Here is a 13,672-nt window from a genome sequence, read left to right on the forward strand (position 1 = left end):
TCCAGGTCCTGCAGATATATCATTTATACTAGAGTCACTGGCCTGTCCAGGTCCTGCAGATTCATCATTTATACTAGAGTCACCGGTCTGTTCAGGTCCTACAGATTCATAATTTATACTAGAGTCACTGGCCTGTCCAGGTCCTGCAGATTCATCATTTATACTAGAGTCACTGGCCTGTCCAGGTCCTGCAGATTCATCATTTATACTAGAGTCACCGGCCTGTCCAGGTCCTGCAGATTCATCATTTATACTAGAGTCACCGGCTTGTCCAGGTCCTGCAGATATATCATTTATACTAGAGTCACCGGCCTGTCCAGGTATTGCAGATAGTCGGCCGATCCTGGGTATACAACAACCGGCCGGTGTCCGGTAGTCCAGGTTTTGCAGGGCAATGTACACGTCCTATGACAGGGTTTTACAGTGTCATATGACTGAAAGGTGTGCTCCTACCATTAAGGGGTCTTCGGCGTCGCTGCGTTGCGTTGTCGTGGACTCCTACCATTAGGGGATCCCAGCTCACATCACCCCGGCAGGTCTTCAATTGGGGCCGGTTAGCGCTGTGCGCTATCGCCCATTATCTTAGTGCCCTAGTACCTCTCCAAGTGTATCGTAACTACATACCCAATACACTTAAGTGTTTCCTTTCTCTAAAGACGTTAGAGCGTCCCCCAAAGAGTTCTCATAATCTGCTAAACTACATAATTATCGCTAATTATGTCAATTATGTCTAATTAGATCTAAGTTAGCACGGGAGGTTTTCCCTGATGCAGGGACTCCTGTCACGGTGGAGAGGTGTCAAGGAGATTTGAAACCTGACTTCTCTTTGAAGTACATTCATGTCCACGCCTATCAAATATAAAACCGACAATGCAAGACCAATATAGGGAAAAATAAAGGTCACAGCTCAGCCGACAGGTCTGGACCTTAGTGGCCATGGAAATAAGAAGACATACAATGCAAGGTCTCTAGTTGTGGAGGACGGTTGTTTACCTAAGGCTATTTGGGACGACAATAGGAAGGCGTGTGGTTTGTGGACTTGTGGTTTTCCCAGTGTTAGATTTAAATAGGGACACGACTGTTGGCGGAACGGTAGACTTATTTCCTCCTTCAGATCTCCATCTCCAATATCTCAACCTCCTTCGCATTAACATGCAGACATCTAATTCAAACATCGATTCACCACCGATCTCAGCTAGCATTGGGGAGCTGCAGCAACCTGTAAGTGCTTGGTCCTGGAGGTATTTGCATCTTGATATAATGATGAAATCTCATCCAGTCCGACACTTCGTTCGGGGGATCTTCATTACGTATCCCGCGTCTGCCAGCAGAAATTCTCTCGGAAATTTTTCTCCACTCTCTGTCCGATGACTTGCCCTTTTCCCCCACACAAAGGTGAGCTCCCCTGATATTCACAAGAATATGTCGACAATGGAGGGAGGTTGCTCTTGGCTTGCCATGGTTATGGACCCAGCTACAGTTGATCGCGGACGACGACTTGCGGGAGAGAGTTCTCGCCTATGACCTCTGGCTCAAGCGATCGAGAGGATGTCCTCTCTTGTTGAAACTCGAATGTTATACTGACTTTAGCGAGGCACGAAGCCTGCTCCAGCCATACATCCAGTAAATCTCGTCTCTGGAGCTTAATTTTTGGATTTGCAGAGGCCCCGTCATGATGGAAGACTTCCATGGACTCAAGGAGCTCATCGTACGCACTCACGGTCACGATTCAAAGCGAGCTATCGAGTGCTCTATCTCGAAATTGCCGTGCAACCTTCGCAAGATGGACCTATTGGATCTGTGGGTCAGCTGCAACCAATTAGACTTCGTCGCTAATTCCAGGTGGGCCCATCTCACCCATCTCGAGGTCAGAGTGAACGGACTAGATGCATTCCCTCGCATACTCCGTCTGTGTCCCAACCTCTCTTCTGTGACAATCCTCAGCATATTTCACCCGATCAAGAATCAAGAACCAGTCATGCACACCAACCTCCGATGCTTATACATGTGTGCGAACTTGTATCCGAACTTGGACAGAAAACCTGGCCTATTCAAGGTCCTCATGCTCCCGAACCTTTGTGTGCTCCAAGCCGCCCATATGGGGAGGTGGCCACAAGAAGAGTTTCAAGCGTTTTTGACGAGGTTGAAATGTTCCCTGGAGCGCCTTGCATTTCGCGGAGTGTCCTTGACAGATCAACAGCGAGAGGAATATGCTGCTCTTGTTCCTTGCTTTGAAATAATGAAGACGACTACTGCAGATCCACTAAGGTTGTAGCTATCGAACAATGGACCATCCTCATGATGGTCGACGAACATACTGAAAAAAAGGTCTGACAGGTTGTCGTCGCATCATTTCCGATTGTCATTAATCTTGCTCATGAGGGAAAATTATGCAAGCTGTCTAGTTGCTACTTTGTATAATTATGATCCGTCTTGTACATACATGCATGACGCTTAAAGACGCAGGCTAAAATTGCTCAAGTAGTCGCAAGCCACAGATAGTCACTGCCTGAAGATATCAGTTGTTCGAATGATAGGCATCAAGAAAAATAGACTCACCACCGTGTCGTCTGAACAGAGCTGCCGATATATGAGCACAATAACGTCAAGATTGCGGGGCATTTTAGACTATTCTTGACAAACTTTCTTCGCCTTGCCCATACCCATTTCTCGGCGCCGACTGCCACATAATGATCCCAATTTGGTTTGCGAAGCAACCACCACCAACGCGTCATAGCCCAAGGGAATGGATTAAATACCTTTCCTGTGCCGTTCATGCGCGCCCAGGAATGGCACTGCATGGACACAGAGCGGGATATACGTTCTTGAACCTTAGCATTATATTCATCTGCGTGTGAAGCTTTGACGGTGAAAGATGAAGCAGAACCGCTGAGTCTATACTGTCATAATCATACATTAAATAGACTGTAATGATCAGTTAATTGTCATACATGATTCATTGTTGTTACCACTTACAAGCAAGTCATGTATGAGATGGAGGATCACTTTGGGATCCCTACCTAAATTACTAGCTGGTGATATATCACTGATGTATCACTCTTGTTCACCCAAAAAACAGATGACCAGCTGGTGATATATCACTGATCACAAACAAGTCATGTATGACATGGAGGATCACTTTGGGATCCCTACCTAAATTACTAGCTGGTGATATATCACTCTTGTTTTACCCCAAAACAGGTAACTAGCTAGTGATATATCACTGATGTATCACTCTGTTACCCCCGAAATTGTACCTTGCATACATTTGGTACCCTTTTGTACCTGTCACATAGGTCTTTGTACCTTTCCTCTGCTTCTTTGCGCCTCCCTGTCCTTCCTGTACCTTCGGTGCCTTACTATACCTTCTATTACGTCCTTTTGAAGAAGCAGATTGGCGGCTATCATGCTTGAGCTAAATATAAGTCAATCATCGATGAATTTTCACCAAGTCCTGCTGCAAGTAAAGTCCCAAACATCACGTGACGCACAAGAAATGCTCACCGTCTGTAAAGCCATAAAGTCCATCACTATACTACGATTAACAAGAGATATTTCAGACAGGCTTAAGATTACAAATCACCATGCTCAATGAATTTTCACGAAGTCCTGCCGCAGTTGTCTTTCAGCAAGGTTTGAACATCACGTGACATACAGAACGTCCCCATGAGCTGCCCACCGCATGTAAAGTCTATCAGAACACTGCGTGATTACATTAACAAGACATTTTATGTAACATCATCATATTATTACAATTAGAGACATGTTTAATGGCAGGAGTGTCATGGACACTAGTGTATGACATCAAGAACGCAAACTAACAAAACAAGTAGGATATAAAACATAGGTGAAGAAACAGTCAAGAGGACACATGTCATATCACCAGACAGACTTGGAAAGTAGCAAGGAGAAGTCAAATACCTTGCTTTCTAATTAGTAATGGTCATTATCGAGCACACTGGTACTGATATATCACTCACTTTGCGGGTGCCCCACGAGTAAGAGACTTCGGTGGCCTCTTTGATGTTGAATTCTCTTTCCTGATGTTCTCACTGCCGATAGAATTGGCAACCTCATTGCGGGTCGACTCCTTGTGCTCTCGCTTCGATCGTCCAAGGACAAGGGACTGTTGTTGAGCCTGTACCTACAGGCCCTCCACAACTGCCTTTGAACGAGTAGGTTCTACCGAATGTTCTACAGGAGAGGCCTTGACAATAGGAAGTACAGGCTGCATGAGAGTGAGAGGTGGCTCGATGTTAGGTTGCGTGAGAGGTCGATGGGGGTCGATGTTAGGCTGAGTGAGAGGTGAAGGCTGCTCGACAACGTTAGGCTGCATGCCATTAGGTTGTGTGAGAGGTGGAGGCTGCTCAACCACGTTAGGCTGCGTGCCATTAGGTTGTGTGAGAGGTGGAGGCTGCTCGACAACGTTAGCCGGTGTGCCGTTAGGCTGGGTGAGAGGTGGAGGCTGCTCGCCCTTAGACTGGGTGAGAAGTGGAGGCTGCTCGCCCACGTTAGGCTGGGTGAGAAGTGGAAGCTGCTCACCCACGTTAGGCTGGGTGAGAGGTGGAGGCTGCTCGCCCACGTTAGGCTGGGTGAGAGGTGGAGGCTGCTCGCCCACGTTAGGCTGGGTGAGAGGTGGAGGCTGCTCGCCCTTAGACTGCGTGAGAGGTGGAGGCTGCTCGCCCACGTTAGGCTGGGTGAGAGGTGGAGGCTGCTCGCCCTTAGACTGCGTGAGAGGTGGAGGCTGCTCACCCTTAGACTGTGTGAGAGGTGGAAGCGGGTCAACGTCAGGAAGCGCAGGCTGCCTAGATGCAGGATGAACTGCTGGCGCCATGAAAGTGGAGGGTACTGCTGCCACGGAAGAAGGTAGATCTGATCAATTTGGACCCAATGGTGCATTCAATAAGTCTGTCATAGACATGCGATCCAAAGTGGCAGAGTCATACAACTCTAAGCTGAACAAGGACTTTGGTGTGGAAGGAGTATGTCTGTTTGGAAGAGTGGGTCCGTCATTCTCAAACAATGAGACCGGTCCAGAGATGTCGAGACCAGAGAAGAGATGGCACTGCTGGTCATCGAACGTTGTCATCTGACTCATCAGTGGAAGGAGTAATGTATGAATATTGCTGGAGTTAATCGGCATCGGAGACAAGGTAGTGGTTGCGGATCCCGCGGCATCTTCGAAAAGTTGAGTGGGGTTAGACCGCGAGGGACTTGGACTTGATGAACCTGCCGTTCCCTTCCCCGCTGCATCAGCTGCATCGAATGATCAACTATCATGTATTAAAAGTTGTGAACTCGTTAAGTACTCACGAAAGGCCTGCTTCAAAAAATCTGCATATGGCTTCATGATGCGTTCGTTAAAATCAGGGTAAGCGAAATTGAATGCATTTCCCATCGCCGTTTCCCCCACATGAAAACTTTCAGCCTGAATTTTCCCTCCCATTCCTGGAGAAGGCCCGCCCATCAACACAGAGAAGGCCCAGCCTGTTTGTTTGGCCAGTCCCGCAAATATATCAGCTAGAACATTAGGTAGCTTTTCAATATTCCTGAAAGACCGTAAGTTCTCCTGGTCGGCTCACAATGCATAGATGAGTCTTACTCAGTGAAAGAAATGTCTTCGTCCTCGCTCGAACTCCTCTTGCGGCCTTCACTCCATTTCTTGACAAAATCAGCTACTTCTGCCTTGATCTCGGGTGTCTCATTTGCGAATAGAGTACGTGTGTGCTTCTTTATGAGAGATAGCCTGATCTTCTTAGGTAACGTCTCCTTCACATCGCCTCCAACATTGTTAGTTGCGTCACCTTCTTCGTCTGATGTCATCGGATTCAGACTAGCCCCCACCTTGAGTACCTTCATTTCCACGTCAACAACAGGTTTGATACGCGTCTTGTAGTATAACTTGGAATAAGCCTCAGCAGGCTGCAATGTTCGCGTTCCTTTGAGGCTCGATTGACATGCTAACATCTTCTCGACAGAACTTGTTGTCTGTGCTTTCATCTTGCGCTTTGCAGTGTAATTGCCGTACGTGTTATGGAAGCGATGCACCAATTGCTAAAGCTCATTAGTACTTGAATAAATGCTCATGTTTATGACACATACTTTTTTGCGCGCATCCACAACACTTGCATTGACGACTTTTTGTTCCGGCGTGAGATCTGTGTCAAGGGGGACATCAGGAAAGAGATGCTCCCTCTCTGGCCACCTGGCATGATAGTCCTCGAAAAAAGGGGCCCAGAACGGAGTGTAATCACCTACTGCCTGACACTCAAGGTATTTATCTCGATACTCCTCCATCATTTCAACTTGCTCAGCAGTGAACTTGGAGCGAGGAGCCATTCTAAATTGTATTTGTGTTGAAAAACAATAGAAACAACAAATTTATCTCGTACCTTGGTTATCTATTAACTATTGAACTGTTCGTGCAGGACAAAAATAAGGGCGAGGTGTCTAGCAATATATGAGCCTTGTGAGCAGACGGTCATATGCACACAAAAAAAATCAATCTCACTAAATTGAATCCTAAGATCTGAGATCTGAGATCACATAGATGGCCATGCGCGTGAAGGCTAAGTACTGCAAAAAGGTGGTCAATCTTAGGTGTCATGACAGAAATGGCATCCGATATGGGCGAATCATGAAGATGGCAGAAGACGGCGATCTCGTGTACTTACGTGTGCCAACGCAACAATCAGTTGCACAGAGGGTCAGTGACAAGGCGACAAGGAATGGCCCACAGAACCTTGGCGCAAGCAAGCGTCATTCCAATACTAATCATGGTACTGCAGCATATCTGCCCTAGAAACAAAGATTTAAGACCCACAGAACAATATTGGCGCTAATCACGGTACTGCAACATATCCACCCTAGAAACAAAGATCTTAAATGAAGACTCCGATAGTCTCATAGATGAAGGTCGTGTTGTTCTCTAAGGCCAAGATAGTGACGAATACCGCGAGGAATAACAAATCCCCCTGATCATACATGACCGCCAATTCAGCAACACCGGAGAGACTGTAAATAAACACTTCCTCCAACGCACTCAGGAGATGGTGAACCTCCTTGCCTATGCCTTGGGATTGCACCAGCTTTGGTCCTACACCGTAGTACTGCAGAATTCCAGCCTCATCCGCACGAGCATCTTTCTCCAGTCTTTGAAGTCTACTGATTGAAGATCGAATTTCTTCGATATCGAGTGTATTGTCCGTGCGCCCCAGTAGTGTGAGGGAGATTATATCAAGGTAGTCATGTATCACAACATCTGGACCACCGAGAAAAGTCATAAGACGACTCTTGATACGTGAGGTTGGCGATTCATACCTATACCTAAAAATTCGAGTAGCTGTTGGCGGAAAACAAGAGAGAATAAGTTACTGTCGTTCCCTTTGGAGGCCTTTTGGTAGCCCCATGTCTGCATTATTCTTGATAGAAGGTTCGGACTCAGGAGTCGAATGTTGATGAATTCGGTCATGGTGGGACTCAGACATGTCGGCAGGCCTGGTGCATGATATTAGACTTGAAACATCGTTGAGAGTCTTCGACTGACCTGCATTTACGTCGACAATAACGCTCTTTGTTTTTCAGGCGGAACTGTTCACGATTCCTGGAACAGTGGAAACACGGTAAGAACAACATGACTCGGGTGATGTAAATATTCCACGTACCTTTGATAATAATTATGTCTGTACATACGAGCAGCCTTTGCCTTCTCTTCGGGACTGTGATACAAACGAGGTCGCCCCATAATAAAGTTGCATTTTGGGAAGAACTAGTAGGTTCAATGAGTGAGTTTGGTACTACGTCACGGTAGTGACACATGCACACTTCATAGCATGCAAATTAATGCGAGCTTTATGCACAATTTACTTACGAATAGACACTATTCCTGCAACTAACAACTTGCTACTTGGCGTCATTCCGTCAAGTACTTCCAAAGCCCTATCCCAGAAATTTAGTTATTTGTGCTCGATGAATATGACACCCGCCAGCGTACAAAACTCTAGATTAATGCGAGTTTTATCATTAGTAGATCAGTAGTGACACATGTACACTCAGCGCTGCGAAACTTGAAAGACACAATTCATGCAACTAACCATTTGCTACTTGGTACCATTCTATCAAGTACTTCAAAGCCCTTTCCCAACACTTTTCAAAATACAAAACTCAGTTATCCTCAAGATTCACGACACACATTATTCAAGATGATCGTCAATGGATCAATTCACAACCAAACACTAGATACACTAGATACATGATATGACAAATACAATGCAAGGTAGCCCAACCCATTCACACTCGAGCAGCAGTGCCAGCGTCGATCGCAGCCATGAGAGCCTTAATGCCTTGATCAATGGTCTCTGCCTTAGCAAAAATGGCGCGGCTCACACCCAAGACCTTGGGACCAACATTGCCCCTGCCGGAGATCAGATAAGCTAAGGTCATAATCAAAATCAACTTGAAAAGAAGTGTACCATCCTGAGAACACGCCAATCTTGCGGCCCCTGGTGACATAGTACAGAGGTGGTGTGGCATCACTGGAAACTGGGATGTTGAAGTGCACACCCTTGTAAGCATTGAGGATACAACCTTCCGTGATCGCATCTTCCACCTCAGCAGAACTGACATCCCCATCCACGACAGTCACGACAGAGGTAGCAATAGTGGGAGTTGAATCAATGGCCGCGGCAGACGAGCTTACGTCGGGAACAGTTGCTGTAGTGGCAGAGCTTGCATCAGGAATATCTGCCGTGGTGGCAAGGCTTGTGTCGGGAACACCTGCCGTGGTGGCAGCCAGCTCTTCATCATCGTCATTGCCAAACAAAGAACCGGTTTGCGAATCAGCGGCATCTTGAGCCCTAGCCTCTCCATGAGGCTCTACATATGGACATTAGTTGTACATCTTCATAAGGAAAATGTTTCAAAGGTAACTCACCGGCAATCTCGGAGAGAAGAGCGGTAACTAGAACTGCGCGATCATTATCAGTGAGTTTGAGTACGGACAGCAATTTGACGACAGCATCTGGAGGGGAGCAAAGAATAAGTGTCGCGCACCTTGAAGACTGTAGATAGTACTCACCTAATGCAAGACTAGTGTCTTTAGTTTCAGTGATAATGCAGGTCATCGTGACTGTTGATGGCAACGGTGATGTGGATCAATGCGAAAAGTGATGTATCAGTGATGTATGAGATGAACAGGTCAACAAAGACTCACCTTTTATCCTGTCAAGGTCAGACTTCGATACTTGTTGCCTACAGGCTCACATTGACGGACCAGTGGAGGATCAAATTTCGAAAGTGTTGAGGATCCTTATTGACGATCGAAGTGTTGAGGATCCTTGTTGACGATTGTTTATTTCGAAAGTGTTGAGAATCCCTTATTGATGTTTGTTTATTTCAAAAGTGTTGAGAATCCCTTATTGACGATTGTTGAGCCAGTAACTCGCACGACCTCCCGTTTCGGACTGACTCGATGCTTAGGAATATTTACGTCCTGCTTTTGACGATTGTTTATCCAGTAACGTGCACAACCTCCCATTTTGGACTGACTTGACACTTAGGAATATTTACGTCCTGCTTTTGACAATTGTTTATCCAGTAACGTGCACGACTTCCCGTTTCAGACTGACTAGTACTGACTCGCCGTTTACAATAAGGAATATTTACCTCCCACTTTTGGACTGACTCTGGCACTTTTGCCTGGTCATCAACGACTTTGTGAATCTACGATATTAACACGGTATGTAGTTCTCTGCATGTTGTGAGGGGTGAATAACACGAATCTAGGACTATACAATCTTTGTTCAACAACTGGCCTGTCATGGTGGGCCGACCAAGCAAGAAAGCCAAGTTCTCGTGCTATGTTAACGAGGCTGGTCCTGCACCTGCATACGAGCGTTTTCGTTCTTATGGCATCCAACACAATGGCAAGACGTCCATCGACACTACATACATGCTTTCCCAACCCACTGATGAAGTATCAATCATTGATTACCCCTCATCTCCTACTTTACCGAGCGTCGATGATTGGAATGAAACCATACATCAAGAGTCTGAGCCTCAGGTTGACACGCTACAGGAACCAGAACACATGCCGAAGTAAAAAAGGACTGCTGCGGTATGTGTTTGACACTTAAGATGATCAGGTGCTTACTTGATTTTTTAAAAGGATAATCCCCTATTGCAATGGTTGCCCGAACGTTCCGCTTTCTTAGATGAGCTAATCTGTCTTGAAGGACACGGCAGTGAGGGGACACTTTTGAATTGTCATTGTGGAACAGATGACGCGATACATCTTTACCATTGCAGAGATTGTTTTGGGATTGAAATGGTCTGCCGGACATGTGTTGTTCACCGTCACTTAAGCAATCCACTTCATCGCATAGATGTATGTATTCTTCGTTGTTATTTTCCTTAGTTGTTTATCGCAATTTCACCAGATGTGGAACAGCGACTTCTTTGAGAGTATTACATTAAAGGCCCTTGGACTCCACGTGCAGCTCGGCCATACGCCTGGCGAGCGCTGCTACAATGCTCAGCCAGTTTCTTGCGATGAATTTACAGTAATCGATGCACACGGCATCCATGATGTCGCAGTAGACTTCTGCGGATGCGAGACCGCACAGATTCGCTACAAGCAACTTCTACGAGCTCGGTGGTTTCCAGCTACCACAACTGACCCTCGAACAGCGGCGACCTTCAGTGTCCTGGAATTATTCCATTTACTCTCCTTCGAATCGAAAGTGTCTGCGTATGAATTCTATCACAGTTTAGCGAGGCGTTCGGACAACACGGGAATCTCACCAATCAAGGTACAGTAACATGTGAAGCTCCCTCCATTAAATCCGACTGATTCGCCCTTTCAGGATCGTTACTCGGCGTTCATGTGAATGATGCGAGAATGGCGTCACCTATTGCAACTTATGCGCGCTGGCCATGGCCATGATCCCAATGGTATTGAAGCCACACCAGATGGCGGGTGTGTTGTACAATGTCCGGCATGTCCACATCCAGGAATCAATATTCCTGACGGATGGGAGAATTCGCCACCTGACATTAGGTAAGTAGCATCCTGTGCGAGCTCACTATAGTACTAATTTTAAAACAGGTGGCGCTATGTGTTGTTCCTCGCGATCGATGCAAACTTCCGGCTTAAGCGCAAGGCTATATCTAGTGATGATCGCAACCCGAGTCTCAATTCAGGATGGGCTTATTTCGTGGAAGAACGTGCTTACAAACAGTTCCTGTCTGAACACAGTACAGAACGGCAAGAGGTACATATCCTAGAGGTTCGTCCCGATTTGTGGCATGATCTAAGTTTGGGACAGAGAAGCACCTGTGTGGGTCACAATGCAGTGAATACTGCAGACACAAAGGCATCTCGAGGACTTGCAGCAATGGGAGTTGGATCTGTTGTATGCGCTCGTCATGAGATGAGGCTTCCCAATAGTGTAGGTGACCTGCAGAAGGGAGAAAAGTGAGAGATCGTATACTCTTCGAGGCAGCGTGATACTATACTAACTACTGGACAGATATATAAACATGGATTACCTTGTCTTTTCGGTCCTCGTCAGCTTTGGCCTGGCTGTATTTAACTTGTCTTACGACATCGCCTGTCAGTGGCATAAGAAACTCTGGTCTCGCAATAGCACGATGCCCCAGCGACTGCAGTTCGACTACGAAAATAAGATTGTTCGCTTTTTTGTTCCCAAATTCCATCTCAAAGCTCACATCCAGTCTTACCAAACAACTTTCTCATTTAACTTCTCCAAATGGGTGGGTCGGACGGACGGAGAGGCACCCGAACGTGGTTGGGCAGATATTAATCGTGTTGCAACTAGTACAAGGGAGATGGGGCCGGGTAACCGCCGTGACACGCTCGACGATCACTTTGGTGATTGGAACTGGAAAAAAATATCAATGTTGGGTGTGTTGACTTGTTCTCTTTCGTTGAATTTCATTAAGGTGTTTTTAATAGGGCGGACTTTACTGCGCAAACTCAAGGAGGCTGCTGCAGCCGCCTGAGCCCACCGTGAAGAACTTGCAGAACTTGAAGGTGCAATCGATGCATCAACATTAGCATTGTGGCGGGCTGATGTAGAGGCATGGGAGGAAGACAATACCAAACCAAACCCTTTCGAAAGTCGAGTTGTTCGTGCGTCAGTTTCTTGTTTTCTGTGTTTTGATATTGATGAATTGTCTGTCGTGATTCTAGCAATGACTCAAGCCATGGTTCGCTTGGAATTTGCGGAACGTGAAAGACGTGACTTACAAGATGGAATTGACGTGTCCCTTCATGCTGAGATTTCACCCAGCATGCTCATAGCAAATGGACTCGAACTCGAAGACCAGCAGTACGTCTTTGGAACTCGCTTGTTTTTCTTTGTCACTAAACGATTTATTGCAGGCGGCAGATACGTGCAGACAGGAAAACATTAAGTCAAAATCCTACTGATAACCAGAAGGCAAAACTTCAAATGTGTTCGAACACGCTCCAGCGCAAACTCGATGCCTGGGCTCAAGTTCAAATATTGTATATGCCCACAGTTGCTTCTCTTTGTATCCGCGCCCAGCGCAATGACATCCCCCAGGACGAAATGCCCAAGGACTTTATTCTTTTCCTTCCATCACAGCTCAACGCCATAACTCCCTGCGATCTCTTGCTGTGCCAAATCGAGTGGCAGCTTCGATACGCACAGGCTGATGATGCTCTGAACGATGTTCGTCAGAATGTCCGCCTGCATGCTCATCTCAATACCTTCAAGACTCTACACATCCGTGGCCAGCGAGCCAGTACCCGTGCACGCAGTGCTCTTGACCTCGCAGAAACGAAAAAATGTGGCAGCCGACTCAAATATGAGGCTGCTCGTGTGGCGCTTGATAACCTTGGAGACCGGCTAGGTATGGTAGGTTGGAGAGATACATTTCGGCCATTAAATGTAGCGGATATGAGACCTATGGGTGATGCAGGGTCTGCAGGGCAATCAGAGGGAAGACGTGACATCCCGTGGATATGGAAGGCACCTGGTGTCTTGCACAACAATGACGCGGGTCTTCAAGATTGTAAGTTGCTCCTTGCATTATCATCAGAATGTCTCTAATCATGGGACTGTCAGGTTTACGGGTCGAATGGTGCAAGGCCAGAGCGCGAGCATCCCGATGGTCAGAAGAGTTTGCTTTGCTGATCGAAGAGATGCAAAGAGTACTGGCATTTTTCCGCTGGGAAATGGCTCAATGGAACGGACGAGGTACTGCGAGGTCGTTTACTAAGGATGCTGACCGAGAAGGGAGCTTTGCTTATGCACAGCGCCAAATATCTGTTCGGGAGGGTCTGGTAATACGTTTCTCGACACTTTGGAGGGATGCTCTCTCCGCCGTCGTCTCCGAGCTTGACCCGGTCCCTGAAATCAACACTGAAATGGCCGACGATCAAATGCCATCATTGGAAGGTCCTCCTTTAGAGGGTGATGATGAGTAGTATGATTACATTTTGTTATTTGATGAGCAATCAATCGATACATCTGATGTGCATCTTCGAAGAAGCCAGCATGCGAACCCTGTGTGACAAACTCGAAGTACTAGGGGAAGAAGGGCCTTAATGTATGACTTAATGTATGACTCGAAGTACTGGGGGGACAAGGGCCTTAATGTATGACTTAATGCATGACTCAAAGTA

General features: G+C 46.6%; 5 protein-coding genes across 5 annotated transcripts; 2 read left to right on the top strand and 3 right to left on the bottom strand.

Moving 5' to 3' along the window:
* Positions 1-827: 827 nt before the first annotated feature.
* Positions 828-2,384, top strand: F5891DRAFT_1244354 (uncharacterized protein). The gene is made up of 4 exons (XM_041369777.1): positions 828-1,221; positions 1,280-1,395; positions 1,420-1,623; positions 1,663-2,384. Exons 1-4 carry the CDS (start codon positions 1,153-1,155, stop codon positions 2,273-2,275), a joined length of 1,002 nt encoding a protein of 333 aa, XP_041231817.1. The 5' UTR covers positions 828-1,152; the 3' UTR covers positions 2,276-2,384.
* Positions 2,385-4,876: 2,492 nt separating this feature from the next.
* On the bottom strand, positions 4,877-6,339 carry F5891DRAFT_1182488 (uncharacterized protein; the record flags this gene model as incomplete). The annotated part of the gene is made up of 4 exons (XM_041366171.1): positions 4,877-5,256; positions 5,314-5,549; positions 5,603-6,054; positions 6,103-6,339. 4 exons carry the CDS (start codon positions 6,337-6,339, stop codon positions 4,877-4,879), a joined length of 1,305 nt encoding a protein of 434 aa, XP_041231818.1.
* Positions 6,340-6,881: 542 nt separating this feature from the next.
* Positions 6,882-7,744, bottom strand: F5891DRAFT_1182489 (uncharacterized protein; the record flags this gene model as incomplete). Its single annotated transcript, XM_041366172.1, has 4 exons — positions 6,882-7,320; positions 7,375-7,497; positions 7,547-7,603; positions 7,665-7,744. The coding sequence occupies 4 exons, from the start codon at positions 7,742-7,744 to the stop codon at positions 6,882-6,884; spliced, it is 699 nt and encodes a 232-aa protein (XP_041231819.1).
* Positions 7,745-8,289: 545 nt separating this feature from the next.
* F5891DRAFT_1182490 (uncharacterized protein) lies at positions 8,290-9,122 on the bottom strand (the record flags this gene model as incomplete). Its single annotated transcript, XM_041366173.1, has 4 exons — positions 8,290-8,413; positions 8,472-8,874; positions 8,933-9,019; positions 9,077-9,122. The coding sequence occupies 4 exons, from the start codon at positions 9,120-9,122 to the stop codon at positions 8,290-8,292; spliced, it is 660 nt and encodes a 219-aa protein (XP_041231820.1).
* Positions 9,123-10,436: 1,314 nt separating this feature from the next.
* On the top strand, positions 10,437-13,474 carry F5891DRAFT_1125633 (uncharacterized protein; the record flags this gene model as incomplete). Its single annotated transcript, XM_041363986.1, has 10 exons — positions 10,437-10,808; positions 10,863-10,866; positions 10,897-11,056; positions 11,105-11,270; positions 11,325-11,473; positions 11,529-11,923; positions 12,023-12,151; positions 12,212-12,350; positions 12,404-13,059; positions 13,113-13,474. 10 exons carry the CDS (start codon positions 10,437-10,439, stop codon positions 13,472-13,474), a joined length of 2,532 nt encoding a protein of 843 aa, XP_041231821.1.
* Positions 13,475-13,672: the final 198 nt, after the last annotated feature.

This window comes from Suillus fuscotomentosus (assembly GCF_016647785.1).
Source record: "Suillus fuscotomentosus strain FC203 chromosome Unknown F5891scaffold_5, whole genome shotgun sequence".
Lineage (NCBI taxonomy): Eukaryota > Fungi > Basidiomycota > Agaricomycetes > Boletales > Suillaceae > Suillus > Suillus fuscotomentosus.

Excerpts from the sequence above, each read along its gene's own strand:
- F5891DRAFT_1244354 (XM_041369777.1), top strand. The coding sequence starts at position 1,153 with ATGCAGACATCTAATTCAAACATCGATTCACCACCGATCTCAGCTAGC. Across the intron at positions 1,396-1,419 it reads CCCTTTTCCCCCACACAAAG|AATATGTCGACAATGGAGGG; the intron begins GTGAGCTCCCCT and ends GATATTCACAAG. Across the intron at positions 1,624-1,662 it reads CTGCTCCAGCCATACATCCA|AGGCCCCGTCATGATGGAAG; the intron begins GTAAATCTCGTC and ends TTGGATTTGCAG.